General features: G+C 46.4%; 1 protein-coding gene across 3 annotated transcripts in view; it reads left to right on the forward strand.

Annotated features, from left to right (window-relative positions):
- The window catches only part of ldlrad4a (low density lipoprotein receptor class A domain containing 4a), a 64,476-nt gene that overhangs the window by 34,209 nt on the left and 10,230 nt on the right, over positions 1 to 20,037 (forward strand). The window contains exon 1 of one of the 3 annotated variants that reach the window (XM_042076103.1): positions 5,379 to 5,844. The exons of the other annotated variants lie outside the window; for them this stretch is intronic. Within the exon in view, the coding sequence (XP_041932037.1) occupies positions 5,745 to 5,844 (100 nt within the window). The 5' untranslated portion in view covers positions 5,379 to 5,744. Of the gene's footprint in view, positions 1 to 5,378; positions 5,845 to 20,037 lie in introns of those variants that run through there. 3 annotated transcript variants of the gene reach the window in all.

The raw sequence follows: 20,037 nt of genomic DNA on the forward strand, positions 1-20,037 counted from the left end.
ACCACCGCCGTCCACCCCCTTGTGAATTCACCCAGAATTTTATGAGCCACAGCAGAAGCAGTGCTCACTGCCGGCTGGCCTCTGGACAGTCGGTTCGCTAGGCAGAGGGGGCAGGAAGCCGCCCAGACAACAGGCTGTGTACTCCAGCCGACCTGCATGACCGATTTCAAACTCAAACCCAGGTCTGCATTAAAAAAAAAAAGGACGAGACGCAACATGGAGGGTGAATATACATGTGTGTATGTGTGTGTGTGTATAGGGAGAGTGAGAAGCAGAACAAGAGATGAAGAAACCCTTAGATAGCCTGTGGGAATGCCCAAGGGGACATTTCCTATTCTCCTGGGTAGTCCGGTGTGGCTATTGATGTTGCCGTGTGTGTATGTGGCCACTGCCACAATTGCCTGCATGAATACAAATGTACCGGTAATACTACACACAGCCATTGGGTTGATATTGTGACTGAATGTAACACCCTCTCATGGTAGAGTTGATGTGGAGAACAGCTATAGCGGTTACACAGTTAAATTATGATCTCATATTAGTTTGAGACTATGCAGTCCTGTAAAGAAGATTTCTTTTTTCCTATATCATTTTTATTTGATTTTTAATATCCCTACATGGTTCACGATCGCCATTAATTAAAATGTGAAAATGCAAAATACATCAGTCAAGTTCATTGGTTACATTAATACAGAATTAAATTAATGAATACATCTTGTTAAAATGGGAACCATTTTGCATCTGGAACTGGAATGAGATTATTTATTTTTTCTAGTTTTTATTTTTGTGAGGTGTGTGTGTGTGTGTGTGGGGGGGGGGGGTGTGTGTGTAATGACAGACTGAGAGGTCACAGGTGGTGAGCTGGCAGGCCTGTGGGAACAAGGTGCACTCTTTTTTTCTTTCTGTCTCTCTCCCTCATTCTTTTTCTCTCGTTCTCCCTCTCTGCCTGTCTTTTTCTCTCAGTGGCATGATAAACTGCTTACATGATGGGATGCCCCCCAAGGGGTGGCTTTCATTAGCCAGACTTACCCAGTCAGACTATTGACTTCTCTTTTGCTTCTCTCTCTCTCTCTCTCTCTCTCACACACACACATCTTCATCTTTATCCTGCTGTTTCTTTCCATCTCTTGAACATATGAACGCATGTGCACTCACACACACACACACACACACACACACACAAACACACACACACTACACAAACACACACACACCTCTCTCCCCTCACTTCATTTTTCTTTTTCTCTCGTCTGTCTTTCTTCATGGCACTTCCACTTTGTATCTATTCCTCAATACCTCTCTGTGCTCACTCCAGCACCGCCTTCTTTATTTCTCATTCTTTACCCTTGCTACCTTTCTCTCTCTCATGTTCTCTCTCTCTCTCTCACTCTTTCTCTGGTAAATATACGCTCCAGTGTGTGTTGGTCTAGATGGAGTGATATGGGAACTATGCCTTATGCCTTTTACATCTCTAACCAAGTCAGGTCAAGTTTATTTCATCCATAAAAATGAAAATGACAGTGCTTACGCCCACCGTCATGCCCACCTAAAAAAAGCCCTCAGTTGAGGGTAGATAGTATATTTATGCGTCTGCATCTGAGCCTATAGTTACAGACACTGATATAATAAATGAACATTAAATGTACACTACAAGACAATACATTAACATTAACTCATTGAGTGCCAAAAACGTAATATTATGTTTTTAGCTTTTTTTTTTAAATTACGAAACTAGACACTCTAACACACCTTATATGTGATTTTGGGAACTCTGTGATGAATGGAAATGAAATATATGACGATCGAAAACTCATGAAAACGCACAATCTGGACATTTTATCTGGACATTTTATCATAACTCGGTTGCCGCTTTGGGTCGAATCAGTGACGCATGCACGTCAGGTCAAAACCAGGCCATTTTCGTGGGTCTATCACTAGGTGGCAGTCTCGCCAGGTCTCGCTGATCACTTCCCGGAAAGTTTACAGGCAACACTTCATATTTCATGAAAGACATTATATCTCCATTTCTAGAAAAAAACAGCGATTTTGATGAAAACTAGCCACTGTTTAGCTTGGGATTTCTCAGGAACAGAGGCGTGTAGAAATACACGGTTTGCACCCACTGAGAGCTTAAAGTCTCACCTTTTAAACGAGCCATTGTATGTGTTCATAGCTATAACACAGAATATGCTGTGGCTGTACAAAAATCATCAACAATGGTCTAGATTGCTGGCACTCTAGGATAAAGCTTCCGAAAACAGCTTGGCATTCAATGAGTTAAATACACACATACAACTAAAAAAGTTCTACAAATGTATGTTTAAAGTGCTCATTGTGCTGCCTAACCACTTGTGGTATAAAAGAGAGAGCATTCCGCTTAGTGCGTGTAACCGGTGGTCTTAACCGACCACTGCATTCCATAACCTTGTTGCCCAACAAGTATGGAGAGGGTGACAACAGTCCTGCATAATCTTAGCTGTCATTTTCTCCAGGCGGTCATAATATACTCTATCCATTGTAATTGTCAGCCCAGCCATTTTTTCCTGCCCTTTTGTTGAGTTTATCAATCCTATTCTTCTCAGTAGCATTCCCTCCCCATCCCACAACACAGTAGCTCCGCACACTACATACCACAGACATAGAAACAGTTTCATTACATCGGAATTAACATTAAAAGACTGCATCTTCCTCATACAGTACAGACGTGGACTCAATTTGTCCAGCAGTGATGAAATATGATCAGTGCATGTCAGCTTATCATTAAAAACAACCATGTATATTTGTATGTGTTCACTCTTGCTACAGTTGCCCCCTTAATTTCTCATTTTTTGTTTTCTTGAAATTGAGCTCCAGAAAATGACTGTCACAATACTCAACAAGGGTTTTTATCTCTTTTCTGTAGTGGCTATCATTATCCTGTTCAATTAGACCTAGTAGAGCGGTGTGGTCTGCAAATTTTACCTCTTGGCAACTTGAGTTCTGTGGGCGGTAATCAGCTATAGTAAATAAGAAAGGTGATAGAACTGTGCCTTGGGGAGAACCTGTATTTGTGGGGAACTGGGGATTTTTCCTGACTTTCAACTTGACAAATTGGGTTCTGTTCTCTAAAAGAATTAAAATAAATGAACTGAACACCCCTGGTACCTTCATGTTTATGAGCTTTTCAACCATGATATGTGGTTGGGAGAGAACACACAGGTATATCACACACACGCACGCACATAGGCCCACAAGAGTCAGATATCCATAGGATGCCATTCTTATACCCATATACACCACATATTTAAATGTCATCATATGTGGCATTCAGTGTAAACAAGCCATCTTGGAGGCCATTAACCTCTCTGCACACGAGGTCTCAGTGGAGGCTAGACACTGGTGCCATGTGAGTTATTCCCTGTGAGACTGCTGGCTTAACACTGGGCTAAGAAGCTTGGCCTCCCAGGGCATCTAGCTAGTAGGCTCCACACCCCAGGGACTTCTCACCATAGCCACCATTTTCAAACAAGCTCAGAACCCACTTGCTTACTTGAAGAGTGCAGCGTTTGAACATACTTGCCGGACTTGATGGTGGCTGCAATTGTTTTGCTTTTGTTGTTTTGTAATCTTTCCCTTCCCCTCGTCGTTCCAGTAAGGCAAGAGAGCAGAGACAAAAAAAGTTTTTTTTCTCTGTACTGACTGGAATGTGTTGCTCCAGTCCAGACACACTTAACTCCCCACCCCACTTTCCTCCACCACCACCACCATATCCACCGCCCCCCCCCCCCCCACCCCACCATCAGGCCGGTGGTCTGAGGCTGGCTTCGGCATTTCACTCCTTAATGGCTGAGGTCGGGAGAAGAGGTGGGGAATGTTGATCCTGCATCAGCTGTTGGAGATGAGGGGGTTTGAGCTGGAGAGAAACCGGAGCTCTCTGAAGCTTTTTCCCTTTGCGCCCGCGGTAATTACTGGGTCTAGGATGGTCTCTCTCTCTCTCTCTCCCTCCCTTTCTCTCTCTCTCTCTCTCTCACTCTCTGCACAAGCATAGCCTACTCAGTCTGGCTAAGACAGAAATCCGCTGGCCTCATAGTTGTTGTTTTAAGTGCTGCTGTGGGGAGCCTTGTTGCGACTGGTTGGTGAACCTGCAGCGGCAACAGCAGACATGTTAAGGACGGTGCTGAAAGAAAAAAAAAACATACAAATAGGACGTGAAAGGGTGAGGAGTCTGTCTCTGACATTTCTTTGTGCAGGGAGAAATGGAGTGCCTGAGAAACAGAGGTCCACTAGGGGGCGCGGGCGTACAGGAAGTATTACCCATGTGACTTTTAATCGGACAGCCTCCAAAACAAGGAATGACCATAGGGAATGACCCTAGCTGTTCCTTCGCAATGTTAGATGGCATATACAAAAATAAAATTCAAGCGCTTATGCAGTGCCTATTTAAATAAATTGTGAATGCTACTTCTGTTCCACTTGCATTATAATTAAGCTTAAGCCGTTGAAAACATTCATGCCACATGCCTATGTTGGGAATTTTGTTTTCTTACTTGTGTTACTGTGCTATTTTACTTACTTGATCTGTAAGACTGTCTGACATGCACTGCCACACTGCCGTGCTTTTTAAACGTATGTAGCTGCTATGTGTTTATGAGTGGGGGTCGCCAGAGCTATGGGGGTCGTCCAGGCGCATTAGGTATTCGGTGGGTGATGTGTTCCTGCGCTGTCTGGTGTCTGCATGGTTGGAGTGAGGGGGGTAATAGCCCAGTCCTGCTCCCATGTGTTTTAAATCATCAGGGTCTGTCTGGCGCTGAGTGGGTCAGTCTAGCGCTGTCTGTGCTGTACGGTTAATTTGTGTGTCTTTCACGCCTGTTTTGTTTGTTGTAGCCTAGTTTTGACTGAATTTATCAGGCTGTTATTTAGGTTGTGAGTTTTTATTATTAGCATTATTATTTATTTATAGTCCATGACACATTGATCAGTCATTGTCAGTGTCCCGTTTCAGTAGGCTACTGTAGGCCTAGTCGAACAGAAATATTTTACATAAAATACTACCCTGTAATTAAAATGCAGTCCCTATAGTAGCATGCATGTACCAACTGTATCTCGTTGTGTATAGACCCCTTTTATCTTACCTTCTCAGCTGGACTTAAAAAAAACTGAACTGGTTATTTATAGACAGTAGACAGTTTGGGTAGGAGGGGGTCCGCCACATCTGCTGAATATCCGCTAGACTGTGGGGTCAGCCCAAGGTTAGCCTCTTCAATACCGGCCTTGATTGGTCGTGGCTGGCACTAAATAAGTGTATGTAATTCTAACCGCCCACACTCCCACTGGCTAGACCAGCCCCTCTTTCACCGCCATTGTCACCACCCGTCTCCACTACGCTGCCTCCACCCCCTCCCTCTCCGCTGCTTTTGCCCCACTCTTGCGAACCCCCCTGTCTGGCTGGAACTGCTCCCCCTCTAGAGGCGAAGGAGGAGGGGTTGGGAGTAAGCCTGCCCACACCATGAGAACGTAACAGTGAGCCATTCTTTTGAATGAAAGCGAGAGGGACGTTGGAGGTAAAGAATCGGCAAAACGTCAAGATGCGGGGACCCTATTCACCATAGGTAACATTAGCTACATCGGAAGGCAGCGAGCATGGCGTGAGAAATGTGGAACCGGAGAGGCCGACTCTGACAGCGGGCTGCTGTATAAGTTGTCCTCCCTTTATGTAGGGCCGCTGCCGGCGGCTCTTCCCCGGCGTCCCATTACTCCCGAGCCCCATGCAAAACATAACGGTACCGGGCAGCTCCATCAACTCAAACTCCAATGTCATTTGCTCCTGCAACTGCACCGGATCCCAGCCACAGGGGATGGATATATGTAAGTAACTACGCAGTTTATTTCGCCGACAGCAAGCTATGTTTTTGGTGTACATTAGTTCTTCGTAAGTAATCGTGAGATACAAGATAATTGGTTTAATCTGAAACCGCTCTACGTGTTCACGGGGTTCGATTGACGCTCGGTCTCATTACGGCAAAAAGAAAGCGCAGTTTTTTGTGATGTGATTTTCACTCATAAAAACAGATCTTGTGCCGCGCATAGCCACATTTTCAATGTGCTGGTCATACATTTATTTCGTTTGAATATCTGTCAGTTAGAATTTGCATCATAGCGTCATGGCGCATTAATATTCCGGGATGCATAACGGTCTATGAAGAGGAATATTGTTATGATTAGCCTTATAAATGGTACAGAGTCTGTGATTGTCAGATGATCAGTCATGATATCAAGCATAAACTTCTTTGTATGTTGCGTGGTAAAACCTAACACAGTGGTATGCATCAATTGAAAATTGCTGGTGGGGCTGCGCAGAGACGGTCGCTTAACTCCTGCAGCAGGCTATACTGTCGTAGCTCTCTAGTACCAGCTTACAAAAATGTCCCGGTAGTTTGGTAGACGCAAGCTGCGATTGTGCGGGGACTTTTCATGGGCCTATCTAAACCAGGCTTTGCTTCGTTCGCCATTGAATTCGTCTGCGGGAGGGGGAAAAAACACACGACAGCAGCACAGTCTGAAAATTCACTCAGACGGCTCGCCAGTCACCCTTCCCCCATTTCGCTAAGACCGTCTTGCTCAAGCACTGAGACAGGGCTCTGAGTTGTCTGAATCACGGCGAGGACAAAGGCCCATCATAATGAGCCTCTGGGAAGTAAGGGTACTCACAAAGGCGCAGAGGATGTCTACAGCCTACAGCTGTGACAAATGGCTAGAGATATTCTCGTAATTTAAATGAGGTCCATAAAAAAGCAGACAGACTTTGGACTAAAACGCTGTTTTGAGTTAAAACAGGAGAGTTCGTTTACTCATTTATGGCAAATGCACAAATGGTCACTTAGTAGGCCCAGATGATGAGGATGCCTTACTTTTATTTAGAGAAGTGAGTTAAAGGTGATGACATTACTAATGACAGTTTTAAAAGTGCAATGCTTTGCACTGTAGACACAGCACTGGGCTGCAGACCATGCTCTCAAGTGCTAATCCCAATTTTATTGACTGTCTGAAAATGTTGGCACTCTGTGGGTGCAGTCAGACTCCTCGTCCCATCCAGCTGAGCATTTGAAAAGTATTTATGTCTACAGTGTTTTTCTAATATCTGTACAAGTGATGGAGGATGTGAAATGCATTAAATTGCAGTAATCACATAGGCTGGTGGTAGTCTGCAAATGATTGTATATTTATGCAGTATATAGACAGTTTATAGACTAGCACGTAATAGACACTGCAGTCTATAGGCTAATATTCTAGGATGAATTTAGAATTTGTGCATACACTGAAAGGTGTCTGCCTGTGGGAGTATTTAACTGAGATAATGTCACCTTGTTTGCGTCTTGTGCTGTATTGAAGCGCACAGGGTTCGCTGGTGGCTTGGCTCGGGATGGTTGCTGCAGTGCTGGCTGCTTACTGGGCCAAGGGCCTGGCAATGGGGGGGAAACGTGGGAGTGAATGACACAGCAAAATATTTTTTTTTGCCTCACACACACAGCCTACACACCAACAACCAGACACACACACACCACCCACTCGAATATACTGACTTTACACATGCTCACTGTACCACCTAGTTTCACACAGAGGGGGCCCAGGTACACAGGTACCCAGTCTGTCTGAGTCCTCACATCTTTAAAAAAAAAAAAGAAAAAAAAAGGATGGCACACAAGTTTGGATTGCAGACTGTCTGGGGTCAGGTCTGGAAATATTCAGACAGCCACACCACACACAACCATTTTGGTTTATCCCTTGTGGTGATGCCGTGCCACAGTCTAGCTCCTGACATGTTTTGGTCACGGGATTTTCAGGCTGTTTTGTTGCTCACAGAGACTACGAGCCCCTGCCACAATATATGCATGTGAGGTGCAGCAAGCCAAGGGTTTTATCTAATCTGACAAAGGCCGTCTGACACACGCGCGCACACACACACACACACACACTCACACACACGGCTATTTAAAGTGAAAACTGGAACATGCTATTTATAGAGTGCTTCGTGTTGTTTGTGTGCGTGTTTGTGCCGAATGGACCGTCGCGACACAGGAGATGCTGCTTGTTATTCTATGGCAGCAGAAATATCCCATCATGGTGTCTTTCTTGAGACTGGCTTTTTATTTTTCTATCTCCTCTCCCTGTGTGTCTCTATCTCTTCCTCCTCCTCTCCCTCCTTACAGACAAAGACACACACACACACACACACACAGTGGTTAGTGTAATCCATTTCCAGTAGGGCTGCTGCCAAATTCAGACAGCAGAATAAGGAAACAGGATATTGGGCTGCATTTTGGCCGGGCCATGGACTGCAGCTTGTTTGTAACGAATACGCACGGGGACAAAAACACCAGCCTCGTCAATATCTGATCTCAGCATCAATTTGGCACCTTTTTGATTTTCCACTGGCTGCCTTGGCTAGGGCCAGGGCGCCGGGGTGAGGCTTATGAAAGGACGTGAGAAGTCTCACGTCTGGCTCACTTGTGAAGTAAGGCCTCCTAATATATTTTTCAAAGTACAGTGCATAGAAAACCCTGAAAAGTTCAAGAGTTAAGAGCCATCCCATAATAACCCCAGAAATCGATAGGCCTCTGCAGAAGATATTTGTGCTCAGCCTCACGTAATGTGAATTGGCACTCTGGGTAACAGGCCAGACCTGGCTGCAGACATGCATTTTAGCATTAGCTGTTGGTTTAGCCCAAAAAGCTAGCACATGAAAGGCAGCCGATTTTGTCACAAAATGTTAGCGAACCCAAGTAGTTCCCTGGCATGCTACAATAAACGGGTGTCTGTGTTTAGCCATTGACCGGTCCATGCATGGAATGTGTGTTGTCACATTATGCATTGCTGGGAAATGTAAAGCAATAATGTACGAGTTCGGTCATGGACAGATATTGGGAAATGCATGCATTGACATCCACATAAATCTGCAATCCCAGCCTGTATCGCCCAGGCAACAATAATGAACTGGACTTGGTTTGTCTTTGTAGAGAGCCTAATTGATGTTTACGCTAAGTCATCAAGCCCCCTGTCTCCAGCCACTGGAACTTCTCCCTTTTTTATATTTTTTGAGGGGAAATTTGCCAAATTTTAATGCAACTCTCTGACCCCTTTCAAGTAAGTCGATAGCAGTGGCGGCTAATTGGTCTCCCTCTCTCTCTTTCACTCGCTCGCTCACAGTGCCAGAGGAACATTGAGTGAGCTTTGTTTGTTTAGATGTTCAGACTGGCGATTGCCTTATTAGGAACATGTCAGTCAAACAGGACCTCCAGGCAGTGGGGTAGTGTTTTAGCCAATGTGGTGTATTGTGCACATCACTGTTGTTTACGATCGGATTCGATCATGTATATCTTTTGTGTTTGTGTGGCTGGTAGCGGTGCTTGTGTGTCTTTAGTTGTTGTTTTTTTCTTTCCTTGCCTTCTGTTCATCCTTGAGGCTTTCCTTAAGGTCACCCCCCATCCCCCTGGTGTTCCTGCAGCCTGGTGTAAGGGTGTAATCAAAGCGCAGGTTTATAGGCCCAGGTTCAGTCGTAATGCGGCCTCCGTCCAATAACCTAATGCACCTAACGCAGGGGACCCTGAGACCCCCAAGTGTGATGAGGTCACACCAAAGGTCAGCTGTCAACCCTCCTCCTAATCTCTCTGTTTGACCAGCTCTGATGTGTGTGTGTGTGTGTGTGTGTGTGTGTGTGTGTGTGTGGGAGGGGTGGTGTAAGATTGGATGAATGTCATGAAACCCCCCCTGCTTTATGTCAGAGTAGGGGACCGGAACCGAGGACATTGGAGATTGGAGGAGGGGTGGAGATGGAGATGAGGGAGAGTGCTAGCTGTCTAGATTCAGTCCTTTTTTTATGATTCATGCTAAAAGGCCTCATGAGCGAAGGGGGTTGGGGGTCAGGGCTGAATGGTGGGGGGTGTGGGTTAGTGTTGTTTTGGGGCTCCATTGAGTCCCCATAAAAAACCCACATCCGAGACTATTCCTTCAGCTGGTTTGGTTAGAGCATGAGAATAGGATAGCCGCAGTTGACATTGCCACTCCACACAATCCTTGGTTCTGTCTCCAACCAAGTAGACGGACTGACCAAGTCAAGGGGATCTATGATGATTTATTTTGTTTGATATGTTAAAAGACGAGACAAAAATAAGATGTTTCATTCACTGACTGCATTTCTGAATGTTATCCGTAGCAATAAGCGTCATCGGATACCCCGGCCAAACAGGAAGCCATAAACACCGCTATATTGTGCTTCTTTCTATGGTTTGGATTCTATTTCTATTGCTAGAACTCTAACCAACCATTCCAACCCCCCTCCCTTGTTTCAGATGTGGCTCCAGCACTGAATGCTAATGCTTCTCTGCAGTCAGTTGCGGACCTAGTGCGTACTGCAGACTGCCGAGTTGCTGGGGTGGTTGTTGGGGCTCACTTCTCGATAATGAAGAGCGAGTGTGTGTGTGTGTGTGTGTGTGAGAGAAAGAGAGGGGGTGTGTATGTTGTTATCCCCTTTATGGTGGTGCAGCAGTGCTCTGGGGGTCACACCGGGTGATTGTGTTGCACTCTGCACCCCTGTTTTGCAGTGGCAACTGAGGCCCAGGGTGCTGCAAGTCACCCAGCCTTGACATTGGCCATGGTCTCCTCCCCTGCCCCCTACACCATCATCCGCCCCAACCCCACAATTTATTTCTCTCTCCTTTGTGTCTGTTCCCATCATCCCCAGTATCTCCACCCCCACCTTCCCCTTCCCAGGGGAGCGCAGTGGGGCCCTTGGGAGCCTGCCATGGTGCAGATTTGTGGCCTTCCTGGCTTTTACGGGGTGGGGGTGTTTGTGGCCTGAGGTGCCCCGGTGGAGGAGGTGTCAGTGCATTTGTGACTGTGTCTGTGTTCGGGATAGGGGGGTGGGGTTAGGGTGGGTGGTTAAGAGCAAGTGTGTTTGCATATTCAGAGTGTCTAGTCTGGTGTCTCTTTTTCATGATAAATACAAGTGTGGATCCCGGGTTCTTTGGTCTATTGTGTGTCTGGAGTGGCAGGCTTGGGCCTGATGTCAGTGTGGCTTAAGGAAGCCATCAGTGTTCTACAGAACACCCAGAATGCATGCACATGCAGTGCATTGGTACATCACTGTGCTAATGCATAACCATCCCTAGTACTTTTACTTATTTGTTCAAATAGTCATGTTTAGGCACCACTAATGCCACTCAAAATCCTGTTATTTTCATGCGGAGTGTCTTAAATAACATTTTCTTGCCTAAAACTGGAATAAAAAACAGTTTTCGGTCACAACAATCCGTGGCCTTTGCTGGTTTTTAGTGGGAGGAATTGTTACTCCGTGCTTGATAGCACTTGCTTATGGATTCTTATGGATTTTATCTCCCCTTTGCATTCCTATGTTCCAGCCACTTGTCCTCTTCTATGAGTGCCGCAATGTGAAAAGTCCAAAGGCTCTGCTTTCAGACATAACAAGCTGAATGTTTTTCGATATTGTGATACCACAGTCTCTGCGGCGACTACGCCTTTGACAACAAGATAGAGATTGAGTCTATCTTTTTCATCTGGCTTCGCTTCAGTAGTTAGAAATGAAGGTGGGTTACCAGGGAGCGAGGAAAGTTAGGGTGCTGATTTATTTTATTTTTCCTGGGAAACCCGCATACTACGGGCTTAGTCTCGGCACTGCAAGACAGTGTGACGGTCCTGTGGGAGAGGGAGCCTGGCGTCCCGGCTGTAGACACAACAGAGCTGTGATGTTATCAATGCGTCTCGCTCTACACGTACGCAGACACGCACATACTTACATTGTCTGTGTGTGTGTGTGTGTGTTTATCTCTGTGTCACTTGCTAACCCATACACCCAGCACATACACACACACAAACACACACAGACACACTGATCATGCATGTATGGACCATCATGGCCATTGGCCTAGACATCAGCTGCACACTCACCCCACCCCCATGGCTCCTATCTTGGGGAGGTCAGGGGTCATGGAATTGTTCTAGCACCCCTCTTTGTCATTGTCCTTGTTTTGTGCAGACGGGTTTTTTATGTGAACCTATATGCTCTGCATTACCAGATTAAATAAAGGAAGCCGCGAGAAGCATAGCATGATTTCATTCTTCAGGCAGTTTATAAAATAGATATAGCTAGTTTCATGGTGGTATAATTTTGTACTGTATACTGATATTATACTGATGAAAATTTCAGTCTAGCCATCATTCATAATTATTTGACCTGGGAACAATATTAAACTAGCAGTTACCCAAATGGACTCATATTTTCTAGCTTCTATTGCTTTTAAATAAGATTTTCTGCAATGCATGTGTTGGTTATTAAAGTGTATGTGGCCATCAGGACTATACATTTTGATTTGGCTTACCATTGTATATAAAGCAATTAGGAGTAATGGGATCCATGGTGTAATGGTGGACGTGGTATGGCTTATATATTCTGGGTATTGATTTCTCCACTGTTCCCATGGGGCTAAGCGTAGTGGTGGGAGGTTGCGGCAGGCCGTGACCCTCATTTGGAAAGCCGTCAGGGATCTGATTGTGTCCCGTCATCCACACACCGTCTGGCCAGCTCCCCTTTCACCAGCTGCCCCCAGTCGGTCGCAGAGGATGGCTGCTCTATTGTGTGGGGGATCAGGCCAGCCATGTCTGGCCCTCAAAAAACCAGACCACATCACCCACCCAGCCACCCCCTGCCCCCTGTCCCCTGTCCCCCCCCCCCCCTTCCATTCCTCCCTCTCTATTCCCTGGCCCGCAGTGTCTGTGAACCGACCGGCACAGACTACAGGGCCTGCCTGGCGAGGAGCTGAGACAAAGTGAAAAATGACCCTCTCTGTGTCCCTGCTATTGTACCGCCTTCCTGTATTTGTTATTCTTGTTTTGGCTGCCCCCAAGCTTTAACCTCTAATGGTATTGGAAAAACAAAGCACAATGATGAAGTAAGGTAGGCTAGTGCACACCGCTCCACTCCTCCAAGACCACAAGATTTGTCGGTTTCCCAGACGAGGAAAAGAGCCGGCCATTGCTCCGAGACAGGAGACGTGACAGGGTTGTTTTTGAGGAAAAACTGCTGTGTGCAGGCAGATTCGTAACTTCTGCCAGTTGAAAGTATTACTTTAGCCGAACAGAGGGAGCTGAGCATCATTCACTTGACAGTAAACCTGTCTTAGTTGCTGTAGTCCTGGCTTCTGCCAAATCAAATCAGGAATAATGAATATTGCTAAACAGTAAACTCTAAAAAGTCTGTATCAGAAGTTTGTATCTAATTTGTCTGCAGTATTACCATTGGCCCTAGAAACCCTATACAGCCCAAAAGTTAGAGGGCCAGGCAATGGCACAATTAAGCTCCACATTCAACTCCTTCAGTAGACTGCACACCTGCCAAAGGCCAACAAAGCATTAGGACATTTGTCAAGCCTAACCAAGCATACTGTAAATCTCACTGCTGACAACATAGGAGTTGGATAAGAGGCCTAAGACTGTCTGAAACTGTAGATCGGCTATTGAGTCAATGTCCATCCAAAGTGACTTTCATGTCTTCATGTTTAAGGAGCTTTCTTGTTTAAGGAGCTTTCCTTGTCATTTTACAAAAGGTTTAACCTTTTCTAAACTTGGAATGTGAACAATCTGCTTGTGAAGTAAAAGGACCCTTACTCACTTCCAGGAGCCATGTTTGTCTGGGACCGGCCCTGACTCAACAGTCAGTCAGACAACCACTATTGTGTCTTGTGCTTTGCTACATGTTGAGAAATACTCTGTGGAGGCCTTTGAGTGTTTGCGGTTACTAGGCCCTGTGGATGCCTTTGGGTTTGGCGAGTGAACTTGTCTGGCTGGAAACGAAGCACGTGTTGTTTTTAGATGTGGCCCCCAATCTTTGTCTATTTAAGACCTGAAAATTGCTGGTTTGTGGTGCAACGTCTGGTCGGCGCTCTCGTTGTTTGGACTAGTCTGTTTTTCACATCCCGTTTGATAGTTCTGCATGTTTGGGCGGCGATTATTTGAAGTGCTATTGTACAGTAGAATCTACAGTGGCCCGGTGACACACATATGGTTTGAGAGCTGTGTACACACTCTGTCGCTCATATCTCTTATCGTTCACTGAGTCACTGGTGACTTAATCATTCAGTCAACACACACTAGATAGGCTAAAGGTGAGCCCGTGCTGAAATGGAACAAAAAGGAGCATTGAAGGAGAGGGGAGTGGGAACGGTAGAAAAGTTATTTTGTTGAAATGTTTTATCTCTCTTTGCAAACTATGAATGACTCGTATTGCTCATGGTGGTGATTTGCGCTGAGAGTTGACCAGTAGGTGAACTCCAACGGAGCCCGGCCACCCTGAATTTACGAGTTGTTCGGAGAGTCTCCATGGGACGGTTTGGTTACACGTGCATTTAGGGCATCCTCTGGAGCTCTCTGGTGGCGCGCTTAAATTGGACCGTTCGTATCGTATTGTATTGCATCGCAACTTCTACATCGAGTAATGCTTGCCACAAATAGTCCGATCACTTTCTCTGGCGATTCATCCTCCCTTTAGGGATAGCTGGGTGTATGTGTATGTATATGTGTGTGTATGTGCGGCGTTCCTCGTTTTTTCACAACAGGGGGTCCCATGCGACGGTTGTCAGGGCTTCCCTGCGGATAGAGACCACCAGGGAAGGATGCTACAGTGGCAGAATAACATTAACTTTAAGATGAAAGCTCTCACTTCCACTCTGGCTGCACGAAGAAGTGTTTGAACTTGTGCGTGTGAAGGAGCGAGAGAGGAGAGATAGAAAGCAGACACACAGGTCACTCTTTCCCCGATTGCGGTACATAGCCGGCAGAGGATATTAGGCGCAGCATGGGGCAGTGGTTTTGACTGGCGGCTTCGCAGCAACAGCAGCAGTAGCAGTCTAGAGCAGCCGCAGTAAGCGCGCACGAGAGAGCGAGAGAGAGAGAGAGAGAGAGAGCGAGAGAGAGAGAGATGCTTCCCCAGTCTGCCTCTCAGACTTACAGAGAGAACATGATGTACCAAAACCACTCTAGCTTTTTTTTTCCTCCCCTTAGTTTTGTAGTAAAAAAAAAATACAGCGTTGGATTCTGTTTCATTGGCCTATGAGTCAATCAGCCAGGGGGAGAGCGTGTGGAGGCTGGGGTGGGTGGGTGGGTGGGTGAGTTTGATGCTGAGGAGGAAGAATGGGGGATGGGGTTAGTAGTCATGGCAAGGTGGTTGGGGTAAGGTGAGCTGGCAGCAGAGAGAGAGAGAGAGAGAGAGATGGGGGTTCTGCAGCAGGTGGTGTCTGGGCTCCTGCAGGCTTATCCTGCTCAGTCTTACCGGGAGGTTAAATAATTAAAGAAAAGTGGGTGTTATGGCATGGTGGAAGTCTAGACGTGTCTGGTGCCCGTATGGGGCAGTTCTTTTAATGCGAGCGCTTTATCTGCGATTAGAGACCAGTTGGGGAGATGGGGGTTGGGGTGGTGGTGTGGTAGTGGGGACCTGCTTAGGTGACATCGGTGCGATGCTGATGAATCGCTCAGTGGCAGACATAATTAAATGCTCCCCGAGCCACCTCTGGGCTTGCGTTCCAGAGCTTCTCTGGTTGCATGGACAGCCAAAATACCCGGCACACTGACGCATGCAAAGCGGCACTGGTATCCGAGGCCTCTTAGCTAGTAGCCAGAGCTGCGGGGTTATGTTTGGGCAAAGAGTGAGTGGAAGCGTTTATTTTAAGTGGGTGTCTGGTCATTCTTTCATCATGTCGGTTCCCTGTAGCAATCTCCTGATGGCAGTTCAGACTGTTGGAAACTCCAGCTACTCTCTTTCTCTCTCTCTCTCTCTCTCTCTCTCTTTCACCTCCCCTGCATCACTCCATTCCTCCGTTTCTCTTTCTCACACCCCCATTCTTTCTCGCACATTTGTTCTCACTCACACCCATAGCATGCAAATGGAAAACTGTCTGACACATGGGAGGACGTCACAAGCAGGCGCCCTTCACAAAAAAAGCAGAATGAGAAACTGAAGGGGAGGAAGGGAAAGCACAGTCCCACACCATCCCTCCCTCAGTCCCTCCCTCCATCCATCCATCCCTCCTTCCTCCCTCTCCCAAACTCCTCCAGTCCCCCCTCCACTCGTAAGTGACTCATACCACGTTGCAGGGGAGCAGAATGTTCCAGAACGGGAAGCGTTTTGTCGGCGAGGAGAGGTGGGTCTCCCCCTCGTCTGGCATGGCTTTTTTGGGCGCAAAACCTAGCTGATGTCTCATTCGTTTGTTCGTTTGCTTGCTACGTTGCGCGTATGTGGGCATCTCGATTGTGCCTATGCCCACCACAGGCTACTCTGACTCTGATAATGCCAGGGGAGACGGAAGAGGGGGGAGGAAGATGAGGCACCTCTTCTCTCTCAAAGGTATCCCACAATGCCTCTCTTCTTTTTTTGCCATCCGGTGTCAGTCTCCGTGCCAGTGGCTAATGGGATTATGTCTTGTCTATGCGTCTGTCGTCTCTTCGTGCTGAATTGTGCCACCACTGTCGCTGTAGACAGAAAGAATTACTGTCTTCCCTGTGTATTCCTTTTCAAATCCATCAGCCAAAATGCACAGCCCACAGAGATTCATTCGTATTGGGCGGTATAGCATTTTTTTCTTTTTTTCTCCTTGTGTGTAGGTGGTATTGTTTTGCGTTTTCTGAACGTACGGGGGTGGTAGCTACTGCAATTTTAGGTCAGAATCTACAATATATTCCTTCCAATGTATCCCACTGAAATTCTGTGACCTGTTTTTACACTACGCGTCCCCCGTTGTATCCCACTCCATAATCAGCGCATCTTTTTGTGAGTTATGTAAACTTGGCACACAAAAGTGTAAACGCACTCTTCTTAAATTCCTGCAGTTCATCCTAAATTCAGGGCATCCAGTTCAGGCAAACATGCAGCTAGTTATCAATGATGATCAACCGTAGAAATTTTGAATGCAATGTAGACAATCTTTTCTATCAATCCTAGGACTAATGCAAGGAAAGTTATCTCTTGCTCCAGTATATTTCTTCTGGAAATGCCCTCCTAGAGTTTTTTTAAATGTGTACCAGCTGACCAGTGAAAGCAGTAGGTACATTAATGCAGCACATCTGCAGACACAGTTCAATAACTGCTAAATATTTCAGGTTATTGATGAAATATTCATTGCTACAATGATGCCAGACGGTTGGCCAATTAGATCCAGGTAAATATTTCACCAGACAGATTACGGGAGATGAAGCTCACCTAGCTTTGGCTAAAGCCTGTCTGGTTGTGTCTTGTAGCCAAGTTGTGTCATTCTCATGTTAGCAGGGAGTGTTTTTTTGTGAAAAGTCTATACCCTCACAAAGTCTCTGCCAATGCAGTGTTTCTTCTTTTGCACTGGTGTGTAAAGCAAGCATGTCAAAACATGGGTGTGAATCACGAAGATAGAAGATCAAATCAATATTTGGCTTTATGGCCTTGGAGTACATTTTAGTCTCTCCTCTGTGGAGCTGTCAGTGCTGCATACAGCAGTTTGCTTTAGGCATTCATTCCACAGACCTGTCTATGGAGTCCTTCCTGTCTGTTTCTGAGCTGTGTGTATGTGTGTGTGTGTGTGTGTGTGTGTGTGTGAGAGGGAGAGAGAGAGTGTGTGTACTGATGTATGGTGGTTGATGTGTCCGCACCACGCTCGTGCCAGCCCACCCACCCGTCTCTGCCAAGCCGTGCCGATGCAGTTGTCATGGAGACCAAGTCAGCCCCGCAGCAGGGTCACTGGACTTGAGGGTTGAGGGTCGGATTGGTTCCGGAAAACCCCACAGCCATGGAAAAGAGAAAAATACAAAATCTAATAACATCTGTGTAGCATTATAAATTCCATGAGCTTATGAATGACCGCAAGTACGCTGATACTAACTAATAACACCCTATATCAGTACATCAAGTTTGTTGCTATAGGAGTTAGCATATTGAAATGGCTGAAATGCAGCACACATATGTGCAAGTCTTAAATTCTAATTGTAATAGTGTTAGAGAATAAACTGTGTTGCGTGTGTGTGTGTCTTGTTATGTTGTATTTCGGGGGGAAGTGTTGGAAAGAAGAAAGGGAACGTGGTCCTTGTACGTATCTGCCATGTGACAGACTGTTCAGAGGAAGTGTTTTCAGGCAAGCCGCACGCAGATGGCATGGAAGACTCAGCCATCTCCATTCTGCTGCCTGTTTTCTGCTATTCTTTTCTGTCTCACTCACTCTTTCTCCTTCTGTCTCCCTCCCTTTCTCACTCTCTCCCTCTCTCTCTCCCTCTCTATGCCTTTCATCCCCCTTGGATCGTGAGAGCACAGCTGTTTTCCTTCTGTTATGAAACTGCAGAGAGAGAGGGAGGAAGAGTGCGAGAAGAAGAGAGAGAGAGAGAGAGAGGAAACAGGAAATGGCTTCATGAAATATAGATCTGGAGCCCAGGCTCGGTCGTCTCCTCGCCTCCTGCATGCACTGAAACAAAAGAGAGTGGGGAAACGCGAAAGGAAGGTGGAGAGGAAGGGAGGGAGACAAGTTTAGTCTAAAAAAAAAAAAAGGTTCCATATTTGCTGCTCTGCATTTCCCAAAGCCACAAGCTCCAACTGTCACCACACTCTCCAACTGTCTCATTCCAACTCTCACCCGACAAAGCTGGGCCTTCTTTACCCAGTGCACAGCCCTGAATAGAGGGTGAAAGTTGTCCATGAACTCGTGGGCCCTGTTCCCTGTTTGGGTCCAAACAGGGGTGGGGTGAGGGGTGGCGGGGGTGCCAGTTAGGGCTTTATTGTGACAGGTGTCACTGTGTCTGTTGATGGTTAACAATGCAATGGCCGCCGTACGCAACTGTAAGAGGATTGACCTGTCTGATCGCTCACTCAGGCAGCATGAGCCAGAATTAGCCTTGCCGGCACGCACACACAGACACAGACACACACACACACACACTAACACACACACACTAACTCACACACAACCACACCACCCCTGAGAATCCAGCCCAGCCTAGACCCGTTTTCATTTGTGTAAGAGTTGGGAGAGGCATTAAGGTTACCTCAGCGGTCTGTTTGTTACACTTTCATTTTTTTTGTTTCTGTGTGTGTGAACAGACATGTGTTTGTGCATGTGTTGTTTGTTTTGTCTAGTTGGTTCACACAAAAGAGGGCTTTTCTTTGGTGTGTATGCCTTTAGCCTGTATTATTATTATTTTTGCCATTACTGTTTGAGAGGCTAGTCAAAACACATTAAGCTGGAGGTGGGGTGGGATGGGAGGAGATGGGTTAACTAGCTCCCGTCACAGACGCCGATATTATCAGGTAGCAACAAGGGCGGCTAGCAGAATAAGCTCAGGATAGTTTAGGGAAAGTAATGTGTGTGAGTGTGTTTTCTGTTGGGTAATGGTGATAATACCACATTATCTGTATGAGACGAGAGATTTTTTTTTTTTCACCTCTTTCTTTCTTTTTCTCCATCTCTCCTGAATACAAGCCATTCAGAAGGAGTGGAGTGTGAGCCTTAGATTAAAGTGCAAATTGCTCCTAGTGCTCAGTCTCTCAGTCTGCCTCTCTTCTCTCTCTCTCTCTCTCTCTCTCTCTCTCTCTCTCTCTCTCTCTCTCTCTCTCTCTCTCTCTCTCTCTCTCTCTCAGTGTGTGTGTGTGTGTGTCTGTCTGTCTTTTCCTCTCTTTCTTCCACTGTGTGTGTCTCTCTCTGCTGGTTGGCCTACTCTGGGTCAGGACATGCTGTAACAGTTTAGTGGTGGAGAGAGAGGGAGAGAAGGAGAGAGAGCAGGGGAGGGAGGGAGGAGTCTAGTGTTCCCCCTCTCGTTGGACTATGGGATTAGTCCATTGTGGTCTCTATGGTTGAGGTGTGTCAGCCACCACATGTTCTCCATCCCTCCCTCTCTCTCTCTCTCTCTCTCTCTCCTTTTTTTCTCTCGCGCTTTTCGTCTGCTCGTTTCTGCCCTCCATTTTTTTTTTCATTCTCCCTCCCTCCCTCTGTCTCTCTGCAGCAGCCGCATGGCTCTTGGATTGGCTCCAAGGCCTAATCTGGT

Source organism: Alosa sapidissima, chromosome 21 (assembly GCF_018492685.1).
Source record: "Alosa sapidissima isolate fAloSap1 chromosome 21, fAloSap1.pri, whole genome shotgun sequence".
NCBI lineage: Eukaryota > Metazoa > Chordata > Actinopteri > Clupeiformes > Clupeidae > Alosa > Alosa sapidissima.